The sequence below is a fragment of the Salmo salar genome, chromosome 12, assembly GCF_965601325.2.
Source record: "Salmo salar chromosome 12, fSalSal1, whole genome shotgun sequence".
NCBI classification, from domain to species: domain Eukaryota; kingdom Metazoa; phylum Chordata; class Actinopteri; order Salmoniformes; family Salmonidae; genus Salmo; species Salmo salar.
The window spans coordinates 39,290,449-39,308,740 of record NC_138302.1 but is presented as its reverse complement, the minus strand read 5'-3'; the positions used below and the strand labels follow the sequence as shown (position 1 = coordinate 39,308,740).

The 18,292-nt window shown below is 42.3% G+C and overlaps 1 protein-coding gene across 3 annotated transcripts in view; it reads left to right on the top strand.

The window, feature by feature from the left end:
• Nucleotides 1-8,943, top strand: part of LOC106564784 (serum response factor) — a 32,578-nt gene extending 23,635 nt beyond the window's left edge. For all 3 annotated transcript variants that reach the window (XM_014131148.3, XM_014131149.3, XM_014131150.3), the window contains 4 exons: nucleotides 869-973; nucleotides 4,293-4,469; nucleotides 5,529-5,605; nucleotides 5,720-8,943. In XM_014131148.3, the coding sequence (XP_013986623.1) occupies nucleotides 869-973; nucleotides 4,293-4,469; nucleotides 5,529-5,605; nucleotides 5,720-5,806 (446 nt within the window). In that variant the 3' untranslated portion in view covers nucleotides 5,807-8,943. The remainder of the gene's footprint in view (nucleotides 1-868; nucleotides 974-4,292; nucleotides 4,470-5,528; nucleotides 5,606-5,719) is intronic.
• Nucleotides 8,944-18,292: the final 9,349 nt, after the last annotated feature.

The following is an 18,292-nucleotide window of genomic DNA, read 5'->3' as shown; positions in this document are numbered from 1 at the left end:
AAAACAAGCGCATCTACTCAGTCGCTCATGCTGTAAACACAGTCCAGTTCAAATTAAATTGCACAGATCGATCTACTGTATGGCAATGGTCTATTTGCATATAGGCCTCCTGGTCTATTTGCATATAGGCCTCCTGCAGCTCTGATTTGGTTATGCTGCACCGGTCTGTGTAGAGTATGGGCTGAGTCGTGTGTCAATGCGATAGATTCCTACTCTGATGCGTTCTGCCTACAACAAAATCTCTTAGTTAGTTTTGCATATGAAGTCTTGCATAGTATTTGTTTCGGTATGTTGCATTAAAAGTGACTAATATTGCATTGATTCAATCACAATTGCCACAGTAAAGGGAAACATTGATAGTGTTAACGAACAGGGAAAACTCGTGCTCGTGCTTCTCTCAGCGGACGCACGCAGCTTAGATGGAACATTGCTTGTCATTTTTATATCTCACTTGGTGTTCATCTTCATGAACTGTAGTGAAAGTAGGCTAACAGCTATGCACATTCTTTAAAATTGACAGTAGTAATATCCCAAGTACTTCATTTGTAAAATCACAACGGCTGCAAATGGAACACATTTTTGTGTTAAATAGCATATATGACAGCTGTATAGACGGGGAGTCTGTGTTACTTTTCGGGAGGTCAGTTAACCCTTGCTCAGCCACTTAACTGGTCCACACCATTTCACTGGTACACACTCCTAACTAACCCGTTCATATTTACCACCCAACTGTAGTGATGTACCTGGCAGAGGTAACATGCAAACTTGGCCTCTATAAAGAGTGTGCAAAAATAGCAGAATAGTTGAATGGAAAATTAATATTCTCACTCTAGGTGTGTGTGTGTGTGTGTGTGTGCATCTTTCTCAGGTGGAGGGATGGGCCAGCAGCTGCAGGCCATTCAGGTTCACCCCAGCAGTCAGCAGAGCTCTGTGAGCCACAGTGACCTCTCCCACATCACAAGCAGCTCCACAGGTAAACAACAACCATACACTCTCACAGCAGTCTGTCTGTGCTTATGAGCCCATTTTACTATTATGCCAATGTGATTTGAGGGGAGGAAACAGCACTGCGATAATATTAGTATTATGAGGAGAGGGGAAAAAGTCATGTTAAATTGCTATATGATGACTAGTAGGCTATTTACCCCACTCTCAAATGCGACAAGCAGCGGTCTGTTTACAAGTTGATGAAATAATGAAATGGGCTCCTTGATGGACCCAATCCCAAGGAGGAGGGTCTGGAATGACTGGTGCAGCAGAGCAGTAGCTCCATCTAGAGGGGAAAATAGAGAGACTGACATGAGTGCTACTTCTTAGTGGCAAGTGAATCCGAAATTGACCTCTAGGCTCTAGCTCTTCCTCACTAGGCATTCCTGTAGTTCTGAAAGGACTGGACAGGTATGAACATTATGGTAATTGCTTCTCCTTGCCTTCTCATAGGCAGAGATACTGTAAATAATGATGAGATGGTCTTGTCTCCGCCCTAACAATGGGAGTCGTCCCAATGGCGGGAAGGCAGGCGGTCTGCTTATCATTGACAGATTTTGATGGAGTAAACCCTCTCGCTATTGGGCCCAGTTTTTCAAGACTTTTCTGATTTCTGCAATCGGATTGGATTAAATGTTTGATTTTTGGTATTTCAAAACCGAAAAACTAAAATGATTCTGATAATTTGGTTTGGGATTTGGTAATCCAATCTGACCTTTAATCAAGATTAACCAATGATGTGTGTGTGTGTATATATAAACCCTGGATTGCTGATGCTATGTATTGACCAACGGGAGGCTTTGAAGCCACCGGCCGCCACGTTAGTACTCCTCAGAAGGAGCAGTCCTCCATAGGAATGTATGGAATTCTACAGTATTTCATTAATGTTTCAAGGTCAAAGTTATGCATATTTCAGTATTTCTTTGTGGACAGTAACATTAGTGTTCAGTTCACATAATATCATTTTAAAAGTATGCATTAAGGTGTCTGTAATAGAATATACTTGTCAAAAATGAATGTTGACATTTAATTAATGCATTTCTAAAGGAACCAAAATGGCTGCGTTGTGGCTTCAATACAGCGCTCCTTGTCAGTCATCCAGGGTTCACACACATCGTTAAAATGATTTAAAGTAGAAGTTTCCTTTTTTACAACCAAATCCCTATTTTGATGTAAATGTCATGTTATAGAAGGGTCCAAACACCTTTTTTGTGATTTCACATGTTTTTGAGAAATATTAGGGAGGTAAGGCAATAAATAGGCCGTAGTGGCGAAATAATTACAATTTCGCAAATAAACACTGGAGTGATAGATGTGCAGAAGATGAATGTGCAAGTAGAGATACTGGGGTGCAAAGGAGAAGAGGATTTTTTTATATGTATATATAAATAAAATAACAATATGGGGATGAGGTAGTTGGATCGGCTATGTACAGGTGCAATGATCTGTAAGCTGCTCTGATAGCTGATGCTTAAAGTTAGTGAGGGAGATATAGGTCTTCAGCTTCAGTGATTTTTGCAATTCGTTCCAGTCATTGGCAGCAGAGAACTGGAAGGAAAGGCGGCCAAAGGTGGAATTGGCTTTGGGGGTGACCAATAAAATATACCTGCTGGAGCGCGTGCCACGGGTGGGTGCTGCTATGGTGACCAGGGAGCTGAGATAATGCGGGGCTTTACCTAATAAGGACTTATAGATGACCTGGAGCCAGTGGGTTTGGCGACGAATATAAAGCGAGGGCCAGCCAACGAGAGCATACAGGTCACAGTGGTGGGTAATATATGGGGCTTTGGTGACGAAACAGATGGCACTGTGATAGACTGCATCCAATTTGCTGAGTAGAGTGTTGGAGGCTATTATGTAAATGACATCGCCAAAGTCAAGGATTGGTAGGATAGTCAGTTTTACGAGGCTATGTTTGGCAACATGAGTGAAGGATGCTTTGTTGCGAAAAAGGAAGCTGATTCTAGATTTTATTTTGGATTGGGTTGCTTAATATGAGTCTGGAAGGAGAGTTTACAGTCTAACCAGACACCTAGTATTTGTAGTGTCCACATATTCTAAGTCAGAACCGTCCAGAGTAGTGATGCTTGTCAGGCGGGAGGGTGCGGGCAGAAATCTTTTGAAGAGCATACACTTAGTTTTACTTGCATTTAAGATCAGATGGAGGCCACGGAAGGAGTGTTGTATGGCATTGAAGCTCGTCTGAAGGCTAGTTAACAGTGTCCAAAGAAGGGCCAGAAGTATACAGAATGGTGTCGTCTGTGTAGAGGTGGATTAGAGAATCACCAGCCGCAAGAGCGACATCATTGATGTATACAGAGAAAAGAGTCGGCCAGAGAATTGAACCCTGTGGCACCCCCATAGACTGCCAGAGGTCTGGACAACAGGCCCTCCGATTTTACACACTGAACTCTGTCTGAGAAGTAGTTGGTGAACCAGGCGAGGCAGTCATTTGAGAAACCAAGGCTGTTGAGTCTGCCTATAAGAATGCGGTGATTGACAGAGTTGAAAGCCTTGGCCAGGTCGACGAATACACAGTATTGTCTTTTGTCGATGGCGATTATGATATCGTTTAGGACCTTGAGCGTGGCTGAGGTGCACCCACGACCAGCTCGGAAACCAGATTGCATAGCAGAGAAGGTACGGTGGGATTCGAAATGGTCGGTGATCTGTTTAACTTGTCTTTTGAAGACCTTAGAAAGGCAGGGTAGGATGGATATAGGTCTGTAACAGTTTGGGTCTAGAGTGTCTCCCCCTTTTGAAGAGGGAGATGACTGTGGCAGCATTAGAGGTTGTACAAATGAAATTCTCATTCCAAACTTTATCCGCAATGTTATATTCCCTTTTGTGTGTTTCTCAAAAACGTGAAATCACAAAGGTGTCTGGACCACCTTCTATAATAGAGATTTGGTTGTGAAACAGTTTTTCCAAACTCAAAGGTACTGATTAGGATAGTTTTGATGCCATAAATGTGGATAATGTTGATCCCACTTGAAGGGTGGATATAGAAATGTGAAAGGCACTACAACCGAGAAATGTCAATATCACTAAGGTGAGGAGATCAAACAACAGTATTCCATCTGAAAACCAAAGCTAACTAATTGAAAGATATTTCATGTACTTGCAGTACAAGTGATATGCAGGCTCTATTTTTTGTCTTAGTTGCCTTTTTATTAACGTAGTTTTCTTTTTCACTATGACCTGTTCTACACATTGAAGTCACCATTCATAATTGTATAAATGAACCTTACAGAATATTGATATGCACACCTCATTGCCCGTGTTGTCCTGTCTCCCTGCTCCAGTGAGCCTCCCCACCACCATCGTCACGTCCTCGGTGCCCTCGTCGATGGGTGGTCACATGATGTACCCCGGCGCCCACGCTGTCATGTACGCCACACCTACGACTTCGTTGGGCGACGGCAGTCTGACCGTGCTCAACACCTTCCCACAGACAGCCCATACGCAGTCCCATGACCCCGGTGAGCCAATCAGAGTCCAGACACCACAACTGGCCTAACAGGGTGCTGATATACAGTGAGCTCCAAAAGTATTGGTACAGTGTCAACTTTTTTGTTGTTTTGGCTCAGTACTCAATAATTTGGATTTGAAATGATACAATGACTATGAGGTTCAAATGCAGTCTGTCAATAATCATTTGCAGGTATTTTCATCCATGTTGGGTGAACTGTTTAGAAATTACAGCACTTTTTGTACATAATCCTCCTCCATTTTGGGGCACCAAAAGTATTGGGACGAATTCCCTTATGTGTATTAAAGTACTAAAAATGTAAGTATTTGGTCCCATATTCATAGCATGTAATTGTAGAGTCCATGCCCAACAAATTGAGGCTGTTCTGAGGGCAAACGGATGCAACTCAATATTAGGAAGGTGTTCCTAATGTTTGGTATAGTCTATGTCAGCTGTAGAGAGACTTGAGCGCATGAGGAAACAAGTTTTGATCAGTCAGCTATAAGATGACAAATACCGGAGTTTAGGTGCAGGTAGAGCCGGTTAGCACAAGCTAGTTGGAGTCAAATATCTATACTGTCGTACCAAAATATTGCAAAATGTAACTGTTTTTTTTTTTTCTCCCCATCATTAGTTTTTAGCGTGTCCGATCCTATAGAAATAGACTTCGGCTTTTGGTCCAGATCATCTGACATTTGAGAGAGGACATTCTGACTGGACATTTTGTGCTGCTTCGGTGAAACTCTTAGCTCTGTCTACATTGTTCTCTTGCATTCTGTAAATATAAAATTTATTGAAATGGGCTATAACAAATAGGAATATAGGCAATTTTCTCGGAATGTCACCCATGCACTGCTGTGTGCTGCCTGACTCTGCTCTTTACTGCATGGTGGCATGCAGTCAAGTTGAAATTACCTTAGTCTCGTCTGTCATGTCATGATGTTGTCACTGTCGACAATGGCTGTCGATCATCCTCAATAGACGATACTCTCGTAATATCGGCCAACTCTACTAGCTCGTATATGTGCGATTCATCTATTGGACTCTTTCTCCCCCCCCCCCCCCCCAGGTGCTGTATCGCAGGTGTTCCTCACAGGACATCCTGGGACAGTTCAGATCCCTGTGTCAGCAGTGCAGCTCCACCCGGTAATGACACCCATGTCTGTCTGTCACCACAACTCTACTGTCATTACAGTTACCTGAACATTACGGTCACCTCAACATTACTGTCACCTAATCCCCTCTCATTTTGACCTGTAGATGGTGATTGGTCAGCAGTCAAGCAGCAGCAACCTCACAGAGCTTCAAGTGGTCAACCTGGACGCCCATCACTCAAAGGACGATTGACCCGGCCACATGTAGACTGCTTTACCCAGACACACATTTGAATGCACACATGCCAGGGGATCACTGTAGCCTTGCCAACTGACTGCCACACCCTATTTATTACTGCCTTTTCACCGCAATCATTTTGTTTTTTTTAAATAAACCTTGTAAGATAATGCACACACTTACAATGGTTTTACAGAGAATTGAGGTGTGGTGCTGCCATTTTACTTTGTATATTTGTCTTTTATTTTCTTTCTCTGCAAGAGTTTCCTGGCTTGACATATCCACATATTGCTGGGGCTACAGCTTCACATTTCAATCAAAGTCGTGTAGTGTGTGTGCGCACATACCGGTTGTATGTATTTGATCTGAAGAGGTTTTGATATTTTGTTTTTCTTATGAGTGTATTCTCTTTTAAGCCCCCTGTGCATCCTAATGTTGATTACTTATATTTTTCTTATGTTGGCATATGAATGATAACGTTACAATACCAGTTGCTGTCATTAGGGTAATCATATATTTTTATTTCATTTCTGGGGGGAAATGTGCAATTGATGCCAGTAACTACTCGCTGATAATGCTACAGTTAAATAAATTTATACAGTTGAAGTCAGAAGTTTACATACACCTTAGCCAAATACATTTAAACTCAGTTTTTCACAATCCCTGACATTTAATCCTACTAAAAATTCACTGTTTTAGGTTGGTTAGGATCACCACTTTATTTTAAGAATGTGAAATGTCAGAATAATAGTAGAGTGATTTATTTCAGCTTTTATTTCTTTCATCACATTCCCAGTGGGTCAGAAGTTTACATACACTAAAATAGTATTTGGTAGCATTGCCTTTAAATTGTTTAACTTGGGTCAAACGTTTCGGGTAGCCTTCCACAAGCTTCCCACAATAAGTTGGGTGAATTTTGGCCCATTCCTCCTGACAGAGCGGGTGTAACTGAGTCAGGTTTGTAGGCCGCCTTGCTCGCACACACCTTTTCAGCTCTGCCCACAATTTCTATAGGATTGAGGTCAGGGCGACGTGATGGCCACTCCAATACCTTGACTTTGTTCTTCTTAAACCATTTTGCCACAACTTTGGAAGTATGCTTGGTGTCATTGTCCATTTGGAAGACCAATTTGCGACCAAGCTTTAACTTCCTGGCTGATGCCTTGAGCTGTTGCTTCAATATATCCACATTTCCCTTCCTCATGATGCCATCTATTTTGTGAAGTGCACCACCCACTCCTGCAGCAAAGCACCCCCACAACATGATGCTGCCACCCACGTGCTTCACGGTTGGGATGGTGTTCTTCGGCTTGCAAGTCTCCCCCTTTTTCCTCCAAACATAATGATGGTCATTATAGCAAACAGTTCTATTTTTTTTTCATCAGACCAGAGGACATTCCTCCAAAAAATGATGATCTTTGTCCCCATGTGTAGTTGCAAACCGTAGTCTGGCATTTTTATGGCGATTTTGGAGCAGTGGCTTCTTCCTTGCTGAGCAGCCTTTCAGGTTATGTTGATATTGGACTCGTTTTACTGTGGATATAGATACTTTTGTACCTGTTTCCTCCAGCATTTTCAGAATGTCCTTTGCTGTTCTGGGATTGATTTGCACTTTTCGCACCAAAGTACGTTAATCTCTAGGAGACAGAACGTGTCTCCTTCCTGAGCGGTATGACGGCTGCGTGGTCCCATGGTGTTTATACTTGCGTACTATTGTTTGTACAGATTAATGTGGTACCTTCAGGCATTTGGAAATTGCTCCCAAGGATGAACCAAACTTGTGGAGGTCTAACATTTTTTTCTGAGGTCTTGGCTGATTTCTTTGGATTTTCCCATGATGTCAAGCAAAGAGGCACTGAGTTTGAAGGTAGGCCTTGAAATTCATCCATAGGTACACCTCCAATTAACTCAAATGATGTCAATTAGCCTATCAGAAGCTTCTAAAGCCATGTCATCATTTTCTGGAATTTTCCAAGCTGTTTAAAGGCATCGTCAACTTAGTGTATCTAAACTTCTGACCCACTGGAATAGTAATACAATTAATTGTAAGTGAAATTATGTCTGTAAGCAATTGTTGGAAAAATGACTTGTGTCATGCACAAAGTAGATGTCCTAACCGACTGGCCAAAACAATAGTTTGTTAACAAGAAATTTGTGAAGTGGTTGAAAAATGAGTTTTAATGACTCCAACCTAAGTGTATGTAAACTTCAGACTTCAACTGTATATATTACGCTCAGATACACACAGAAACAAAGCATTACCTTTCAAAATCAAGCTTATGTCAGATTCACAGATTTGTACATCTATGACTCTGGACTGACTGCCATGTAGCTTGACTGTGCTACACTTCTATGCTGTGCTAGAGTGGGCTGATACACTGGCAGGATACCACCACTGGTTTAGGTAATGCCCTATCATTCTGTAGGTTAAGGAATTACTTTAGAACATCACAAGGTTAATCTGGAAGACTGATGCAGGCACTTTTTCTCTTCTCTGTGTGAATGTACAGCACTTGCTGTGTTGCTGCATAGATAGTACTGTATTTCCCATCAACTACTGAACTATTACCCCAATTGTAAGGGGTTGTTTTCAGGATGCTGGTTACGATTTCAATATTGAAGGACATTGTCTTAGTACCTACTTACAGTATCATACCCTATGCCAGTCTAGATTGTCGTAGACATATTCCAGGATTTTGAAGATTTAACTATCTGTGTTGTGTTCCTTAGGCACCAAATGGAAGAAAAACGATCATATCAAAACCTGTTTAACCCATATTTTAGAAATCTGCTCTGCATGTTGGGTGTTAGTAGAACTGCACAAGTGTGGTTTTTAAAAAGGAAATCATCAAGCCAGTATTTATCGGTGTGGTTCTCTTGGGCTCAACCATTGCCATCATGAGGGAAAAGCAACAACAAATAGGTTGTTTAATAGGTATTAATGTTAATTTACTTTTGGGCGAATCCTTGAATGGCAAGCACCACTTTCTATCACTTGGCTTGCCTGAACAAAGACACACACAGCTTTATACCCACATTCTCTACCACTTTAACATCTTCTGAGATGGGTTTTGACTGTTAACCATTGTCACCTATGTCAAATATCTATTCTTCAATTTAAATGTATGAATAAAAATGTTTGTAGTTGGTCACCAATATTTCCCCGCTTCCTGTATGGAACAAACTGAAAAAGAATGACCATATTATGGGCTCCCGAGTGGCGCAGCGGTCTAAGGCACTGTATCTCAGTGCTAGAGGCGTCTCTACAGACCCCGGTTCAATTCCAGGCTGTATCACAACCGGCCGTGATCTGGAGTCCCATAGGGCTGCGCACAATTGACCCAGCGTTGTCCTGGTTAGGCTTTGGCCGGTGTAGGCCGTCATTGTAAATAAGAATTTGTTCTTAACTGACTTGCCCAGTTAAATAAATAATTTGTACTCTTTTTTTTTTTTTTTTTTTAAGTACATTCTGTTCCAATGGAACGCTGCGTTTGCCTTGCAGCATTTGCCTTGCAGAGGCAGTTTCAGTGCGTTCTGTGTGGTGCATAAGATGGATTTATTCAGCTTGACAGAAATGGTAGCAGAAGGTGAATGTTGAGCTTTTGTTGCACACATATCCAGATGATGCTGCTTACCATTTTGAGCAATAATGCTGTTGGTGTGATCAAAGCGTTGTTGTTCTTCTGGTGTACCAAAACGCAAAAATACTGTAGGTGTGATCAAGGCATAAACCAGAAACAATAAGAAGACAGTGGCAAAATAATTTGAACGCCTTAGTTTCATCATTAAACCGGAGAGCAACATCTATTTGGAGGAGTCCACAAAGCATATTGCATGTAACACAGTAATATGACCGACAGCATGGTCAATCAAGTTAATGTTTCCCACATTTTCGGACTACTAAACAACTATTGATATAGATCACTAGTTTCAAAGAAAACAGGAGCTGCCTTTACTAATCCAGTACCATTTCAACATTATCAAATCGCTTATGCTTAGTCTAATACGGTGACAACTAAAAGATACCAAAAACAATTTAGTCCAATCAATGTAAGCTAAATATCATGTGGCTGTCCATGTTCTGTGTGTGTGTGTGTGTGCGCGTGCCTAAGTAGAAAAACATGTTGACTCGCCCTACTTGTAGAGAAACACCGATGCCATCCTCCTTGTCCTAAGCTACCTGGCTAAAATGCTTGTTCGCTAGTCTAATTTTATTTAATGTGCAATGAAGAGCAAGCTAGTTAACATCTAGCTACAGTACCAGTCAAAAGTTTGGACACACCTACTCATTTTTTTTTTTTTCTTCTTTACTATTTACTACATTGTAGAATAATAGTGAAGACATCAAATCTATGAAATAACACATATGGAATCATGTAGTAACCAAAAACGTGTTCAACAAATCAAAATATATCAAATCAAATCAAATTTATTTTTATATAGCCCTTCGTACATCAGCTGATATTCTCAAAGTGCTGTACAGAAACCCAGCCTAAAACCCCAAACAGCAAGCAAAGCATGTGAAAGAAGCACGGTGGCTAGGAAAAACTCCCTAGGAAAAACTCCCTAGAAAGGCCAAAAACCTAGGAAGAAACCTAGAGAGGAACCAGGCTATGAGGGGTGGCCAGTCCTCTTCTGGCTGTGCAGGGTGGATATTATAACAGAACATGGTCAAAATGTTAAAATGTTAAAATGTTCATAAATGACCAGCATGGTCAAATAATAATAATCATAGTAGTTGTCGAGGGTGCAACAAGCACGTCCGGTGAACAGGTCAGGGTTCCATAGCCGCAGGCAGAACAGTTGAAACTGGAGCAGCAGCACGGCCAGGTGGACTGGGGACAGCAAGGAGTCATCATACCAGGTAGTCCTGAGGCATGGTCCTAGGGCTCAGGTCCTCCGAGAGAAAGACAGAAAGAGAGAAAGAGAGAATTAGAGAGAGCATATTTAAATACACACAGGACACCGGATAAGACAAGAGAAATACTCCAGATGTAACAGACTGACCCTAGCCCCCCGACACATAAACTACTGCAGCATAAATACTGGAGGCTGAGACAGGAGGGATCAGAAGACACTGTGGCCCCATCCGATGATACCCCCAGACAGGGCCAAACAGGCAGGATATAACCCCACCCACTTTGCCAAAGCACAGCCCCCACACCACTAGAGGGATGTCTCCAACCACCAACTTACCGTCCTAAGACAAGGCCGAGTATAGCCCACAACGATCTCCGCCATGGCACAACCCAAGGGGGGGGGGGGGCGCCAACCCAGACAGGAAGACCACGTCAGTGACTCAACCCACTCAAGTGACGCACCCCTCCCATGGACGGCATGGAAGAACACCAGTAGGCCAGTGACTCAGCCTCTGTAAAAGGGTTAGAGGCAGAGAATCCCAGTGGAAAGAGGGGAACCGGCAAGGCAGAGACAGCAAGGGCGGTTCGTTGCTCCAGCCTTTCCGTTCACCTTCACACTCCTGGGCCAGACTATACTTAATCATAGGACCTACTGAAGAGATAAGTCTTCAGTAAAGACTTAAAGGTTGAGACTGAGTCTGCGTCTCTCACATTGGTAGGCAGACCATTCCATAAAAATGGAGCTCTATAGGAGAAAGCCCTACCTCCAGCCGTTTGCTTAGAAATTCTAGGGACAATTAGGAGGCCTGCGTCTTGTGACCGTAGCGTACGTGTAGGTATGTACGGCAGGACCAAATCGGAAAGATAGGTAGGAGCAAGCCCATGTAATGCTTTGTAGGTTAGCAGTAAAACCTTGAAATCAGCCCTTGCCTTAACAGGAAGCCAGTGTAGGGAGGCTAACACTGGAGTAATATGATCAAATTTTTTGGTTCTAGTCAGGATTCTAGCAGCCGTATTTAGCACTAACTGAAGTTTATTTAGTGCTTTATCCGGGTAGCCGGAAAGTAGAGCATTGCAGTAGTCCAGCCTAGAAGTAACAAAAGCATGGATTAATTTTTCTGCGTCATTTTTGGACAGAAAATTTCTGATTTTTGCAATGTTACGTAGATGGAAAAAAGCTGTCCTTGAAACAGTCTTGATATGTTCTTCAAAAGAGAGATCAGGGTCCAGAGTAACGCCGAGGTCCTTCACAGTTTTATTTGAGACGACTGTACAACCATCCAGATTAATTGTCAGATTCAACAGAAGATCTCTTTGTTTCTTGGGACCTAGAACAAGCATCTCTGTTTTGTCCGAGTTTAAAAGTAGAAAGTTTGCAGCCATCCACTTCTTTATGTCTGAAACACAGGCTTCTAGCGAGGGCAATTTTGGGGCTTCACCATGTTTCATTGAAATGTACAGCTGTGTGTCGTCTGCATAGCAGTTAAATTTAACATTATGTTTTCGAATGACATCCCCAAGAGGTAAAATATATAGTGAAAACAATAGTGGTCCTAAAACGGAACCTTGAGGAACACCGAAATTTACAATTGATTTGTCAGAGGACAAACCATTCACAGAGACAAACTGATATCTTTCCGACAGATAAGATCTAAACCAGGCCAGAACTTGTCCATGTAGACCAATTTGGGTTTCCAATCTCTCCAAAAGAATGTGGTGATCGATGGTATCAAAAGCGGCACTAAGATCTAGGAGCACGAGGACAGATGCAGAGCCTCGGTCTGACGTCATTAAAAGGTCATTTACCACCTTCACAAGTGCAGTCTCAGTGCTATGATGGGGTCTAAAACCAGACTGAAGCGTTTCGTATACATTGTTTGTCTTCAGGAAGGCAGTCAGTTGCTGTGCAACAGCTTTTTCTAAAATTTTGGAGAGGAATGGAAGATTCGATATAGGCCGATAGTTTTTTATAATTTCTGGATCAAGATTCGGCTTTTTCAAGAGAGGCTTTATTACTGCCACTTTTAGTGAGCTTGGTGGATAGAGAGCCGTTTATTATGTTCAACATAGGAGGGCCAAGCACAGGAAGCAGCTCTTTCAGTAGTTTAGTTGGAATAGGGTCCAGTATGCAGCTTGAGGGTTTGGAGGCCATGATTATTTTCATCATTGCGTCAAGAGATATAGTACTAAAACACTTTAGTATCTCCCTTGATCCTAGGTCCTGGCAGAGTTGTGCAGACTCAGGACAATGGAGCTTTGGAGGAATACCCAGATTTAAAGAGGAGTCTGTAATTTGCTTTCTAATGATCATGATCTTTTCCTCAAAGAAGTTCATAAATTTATTACTGCTGAAGTGAAAGCCATCCTCCATTTGCGAAGGCTGCTTTTTAGTTAGCTTTGCGACAGTATCAAAAAGAAATTTCGGATTGTTCTTATTTTCCTCAATTAAGTTGGAAAAATAGGATGATCGAGCAGCAGTAAGGGCTCTTCGATACTGCACGGTACTGTCTTTCCAAGCTAGTCGGAAGACTTCCAGTTTGGTGTGGCGCCATTTCCGTTCCAATTTTCTGGAAGCTTGCTTCAGAGCTCGTGTATTTTCTGTATACCAGGGAGCTAGTTTCTTATGACAGATGTTTTTAGTTTTTAGGAGTGCAACTGCATCTAGGGTATTGCGCAAGGTTAAATTGAGTTCCTCGGTTAGGTGGTTAACTGATTTTTGTCCTCTGACGTCCTTGGGTAGGCAGAGGCAGTCTGGAAGGGCATCAAGGAATCTTTGGGTTGTCTGAGAATTTATAGCACGACTTTTAATGCTCCTTGGTTGGGGTCTGAGCAGATTATTTGTTGCAATTGCAAACGTAATAAAATGGTGGTCCGATAGTCCAGGATTATGAGGAAAAACATTTAGATCCACAACATTTATTCCATGGGACAAAACTAGTTCCAGAGTATGACTGTGGCAGTGAGTAGGTCCAGAGACATGTTGGACAAAACCCACTGAGTCGATGATGGCTCCGAAAGCCTTTTGGAGTGGGTCTGTGGACTTTTCCATGTGAATGTTAAAGTCACCAAAAATTAGAATATTATCTGCTATGACTACAAGATCCGATAGGAATTCAGGGAACTCAGTGAGGAATACTGCATATGGCCCAGGAGGCCTATAAACAGTAGCTATAAAAAGTGAGTGAGTAGGCTGCATAGATTTCATGACTAGAAGCTCAAAAGACGAAAACGTCATTGTTGTTTTTTTTTTTGTAAATTGAAATTTGCTATCGTAAATGTTAGCAACACCTCCGCCTTTGCCGGATGCACGGGGGGTATGGTCACTAATGTAACCTGGGGGTGAGGCCTCATTTAACACAGTAAATTCATCAGGCTTAAGCCATGTTTCAGTCAGGCCAATCACATCAAGATTATTATCAGTGATTAGTTCATTGACTATAACTGCCTTGGAAGTGAGGGATCTAACATTAAGTAACCCAATTTTGAGATGTGAGGTATCACAATCTCTTTCAATAATGGCAGGAATGGAGGAGGTCTTTATACTAGTGAGATTGCTAAAGCGAACACCGCCATTTTTAATTTTGCCCAACCTAGATCGAGGCACAGACACGGTCTCAATGGGGAAAGCTGAGCTGACTACGCTGACTGTGCTAGTGGCAGACTCCACTAAGCTGGGAGGCTGGCTAACAGCCTGCTGCCTGGCCTGCACCCTATTTCATTGTGGAGCTAGAGGAGTTAGAGCCCTGTCTATGTTCGTAGATAAGATGAGAGCACCCCTCCAGCTAGGATGGAGTCCGTCACTCCTCAACAGGCCAGGCTTGGTCCTGTTTGTGGGTGAGTCCCAGAAAGAGGGCCAATTATCTACAAATTCTATCTTTTGGGAGGGGCAGAAAACAGTTTTCAACCAGCGATTGAGTTGTGAGACTCTGCTGTAGAGCTCATCACTCCCCCTAACTGGGAGGGGGCCAGAGACAATTAATCGATGCCGACACATCTTTCTAGCTGATTTACACGCTGAAGCTATGTTGCGCTTGGTGACCTCTGACTGTTTCATCCTAACATCGTTGGTGCCGACGTGGATAACAATATCTCTATACTCTCTACACTCGCCAGTTTTAGCTTTAGCCAGCACCGTCTTTAGATTAGCCTTAACGTCGGTAGCCCTGCCCCCTGGTAAACAGTGTATGATCGCTGGATGATTAGTTTTAAGTCTAATACTGCGGGTAATGGAGTCGCCAATGACTAGGGTTTTCAATTTGTCAGAGCTAATGGTGGGAGCCGTCGGCGTCTCAGACCCCACAACGGGAGGAGTAGAGACCAGAGAAGTCTCGGCCTCCGACTCCGACTCGCTTAATGGGGAGAACCGGTTGAAAGTTTCTGTCGGCTGAATAAGCGACACCGGTTGAGCATTCCTACAGCGTTTCCCTCCAGAAGCCATGAGAAAGATGTCCGGCTGCGGGGACCGTGCGAGGGGGTTTATACTAACGTTACTATCTGTACTTACTGGTGGCACAGACGCTGTTTCATCCTTTCCTACACTGAAATTACCCTTGCCTAACGATCGCGTCTGAAGCTGGGCTTGCAGTACAGCTATCCTTGCCGTAAGGCGATCGTTCTCCTGTATATTATAAGTACAACGACTGCAATTAGAAGGCATCATGTTAATGTTACTTAGCTTCGGCTGTTTGAAGTCCTGACGAACCATGTCCAGATAAAACCTCCGGGGTGAAAAAGTTGAATGAAAAAAGTTGAGTGAGGGAAAAAGTAAAAATATACGGTAATTGAAAAGTAAAAAAAACGTCAGGTATCAAAGTAAGATCGGCAACAAAAACGCACAGCAGCGTAAACAAGTCTGCAAGTTGTGACCGGAAACAGGAAACATATGTTATATTCTTCAAAGTAGCCACACTTTGCCTTGATGACAGCTTTGTACACTCTTGGCATTCTCTCAACCACCTTCATGAGGAATGCTTTTCCAACAGTCTTGAAGGAGTTACCACATATGCTGAGCACTTGTTGGCTGCTTTTCCTTCACTCTGCAGTCCAACTGATCCCAAACCATCTCAATTGGGTTGAGGTCGGGTGATTGTCGAGGCCAGGTCATCTGATGCAGCACTCCATCACTCTCATTTGTCAAATAGCCCTTACACAGCCTGGAGGTGTGCTTTGGGTACTTGTCCTGTTGAAAAATAAATGATCGTCCCAATAAGCGCAAACCAGATGGGATGGCGTTTCGCTGCAGAATGCAGTGGTAGACATGCTGGTTAAGTGTGCCTTGAATTCTAAATCAATCACAGACAGTATCACCAGCAAAGCACCATCACACCTCTTCCATGTTTCACGGTGGGAACCACACATGCGTACATCATCCGTTCACGTACTCTGTGCATCAGAAAGTCTTGGTGGTTGGAACCAAAAAAAAAAACTTTGTACTCATCAGACCAAATCACAGTTTTTCACCTGTCTAATGTTCATTTCTCGTGTTTCTTGGCCCAAGCAAGTCTCTTCTTATTATTGGTGTCCTTTAGGGGAAAGAGGGATACCTAGTCAGTTGTACAACTGAAATGTGTCTTATGCATTTAACCCAACCCCTCTGAATCAGAGAGGTGCGAGGGCTGCCTTAATCGACATCCATGTCATCGGCGCCTGGGGAACAGTGGATTACCTGCCTTGCTCAGGGGCAGAACAACAGATTTTTACCTTGTTAGCTCGGGGACTCGATCCAGCAACCTTCCGGTTACTGGCTCAACACTCGTACCCACCAGGCTACCTGCCGCCCCTAGTAGTGATCACTTTGCAGAAATTCAACCATGAAAGTCTGATTCACGCAGTCTCCTCTGAACAGTTGATGTTGAGATGTGTTTGTTACTTGAACTCTGTGAAGCATTTATTTGGGCTGCAATCTGAGGTGCAGTTAACTCTAGTGAATTTATCCTCTGCAGCAGAGGTAACTCTGGGTCTTCCTTTCCTGTGGCGGTCCTCATGAGAGCTAGTTTCATCATAGCGCTTGATGGTTTTTGCAACTGCACTTTCAAAGTTCTTGATATGTTATGTATTGTCTAAAAGTAATGATGGACTGTCGTTTCTCTTTGCTTATTTGAGCTGTTCTTGCCATAATATGGACTTGGTATTTTACCATATAGGGCTATCTTCTGTATACCACCCCTACCTTTTCACAACACAACTGATTGGCTTAAACGCATTAAGAAGGAAAGAAATTCCACAAATTAACTTTTAATAAGTCACACCTGTTAATTGAAATGTATTCCAGGTGACAACCTTATGAAGCTGGTTGAGAGAATGCCAAGCGTGTGCAAAGCTGTCATCAAGGCAAAGGGTGGCTACTTTGAAGAATCTCAAATATAAAATATATTTTGTTTTGTTTAACACTTTTTTGGTTACTACATGATTCCATATGTGTTATTTCATAGTTTTGATGTCTTCACTATTATTGTACAATGTAGAAAATAGTAAAAATAAAGAAAAACCCTGGAGTTAGTAGGTGTGTCCAAACTTTTGACTGGTACTGTACATATTGAATTTCCATCCTCTCAGGCCAGTGGAACAATGTATGAATTCATGGTTGGATCAGAATCACAATTATAATCATTGGCCAGTATAGAGAATCACATCAAATCAAATGTTATTGGTCGCATACACATGTTTAGCAGATGTTAGTGCAGGTGTAACGAAATGCTTGTGTTCCTAGCTCCAACACTGCAGTAATATCTAACAATACACAATACACACAAATCTAAAAGTAAAAGAATGGAATTTCAAAAAATCATTTCTAGCTATCTAGCCACCGGAGGACAATAACAGAACGAGATGCAACAATTCAAAATGTTTATGATGTTTGGCTTTTGATGTGATGTGATTGGTGTGAAGCTAAATCCAAACTGGCTTCCCTTCACACTTTGTTTTTGGTGAGCCAGGACCATTCCCAGTTGAGCTCACTGTTTTGCTCAATGATGCTCGCTGGCTTCACTTGCATTCAATGCTACGGGCGGCAACAATGTCATACTCTTTTTGACCAGATAGCATCAGATAGATGGGCAACACATACAGAGACAGACAGGCGCTGAAGGAAAATTATGAAACACAGAGAGAAGAAGGATACATTGATTTATTTTTTTGGACACATTTTTTGGTGGAAGCCTGGCATCCCTTGGCATCCATGAATACATACCATTGACTATCATTAATAAATGTAGACTATTAAGATCTTACCGAAAATAATAATGAACAGACTAAATGGGGTTCTTGATACCATAATAGAAAAAGAGCAAAGGGTGTTTCATGTGGGACAACATCTGTACGGTGAAAGATATTACTACATCCACATCTTAATTTGATTTCTACATTTTGTGTCTTGTTGAGAAAAAAGCTTTTAATGATGTTTCATGTGAATATTGATGGTTTGTAATGAAATGTTATGGGTTCCCAAGTCCATTAATTGATCTGATTAAGTTACTGTATGCCGATCTACTGTCCAAGTTAATGTAAATGGTTTCCTGACCGAACCTTTTGAAATTGAAAGGGGGGTGATGCAGGGTTGCCCACTTAGCACAGGTCATGTAATAGCATGTAATAGCTATTAGCCCTCTCCTAAAGCGAATTGAAGAAGATCTAAGTATTCAAG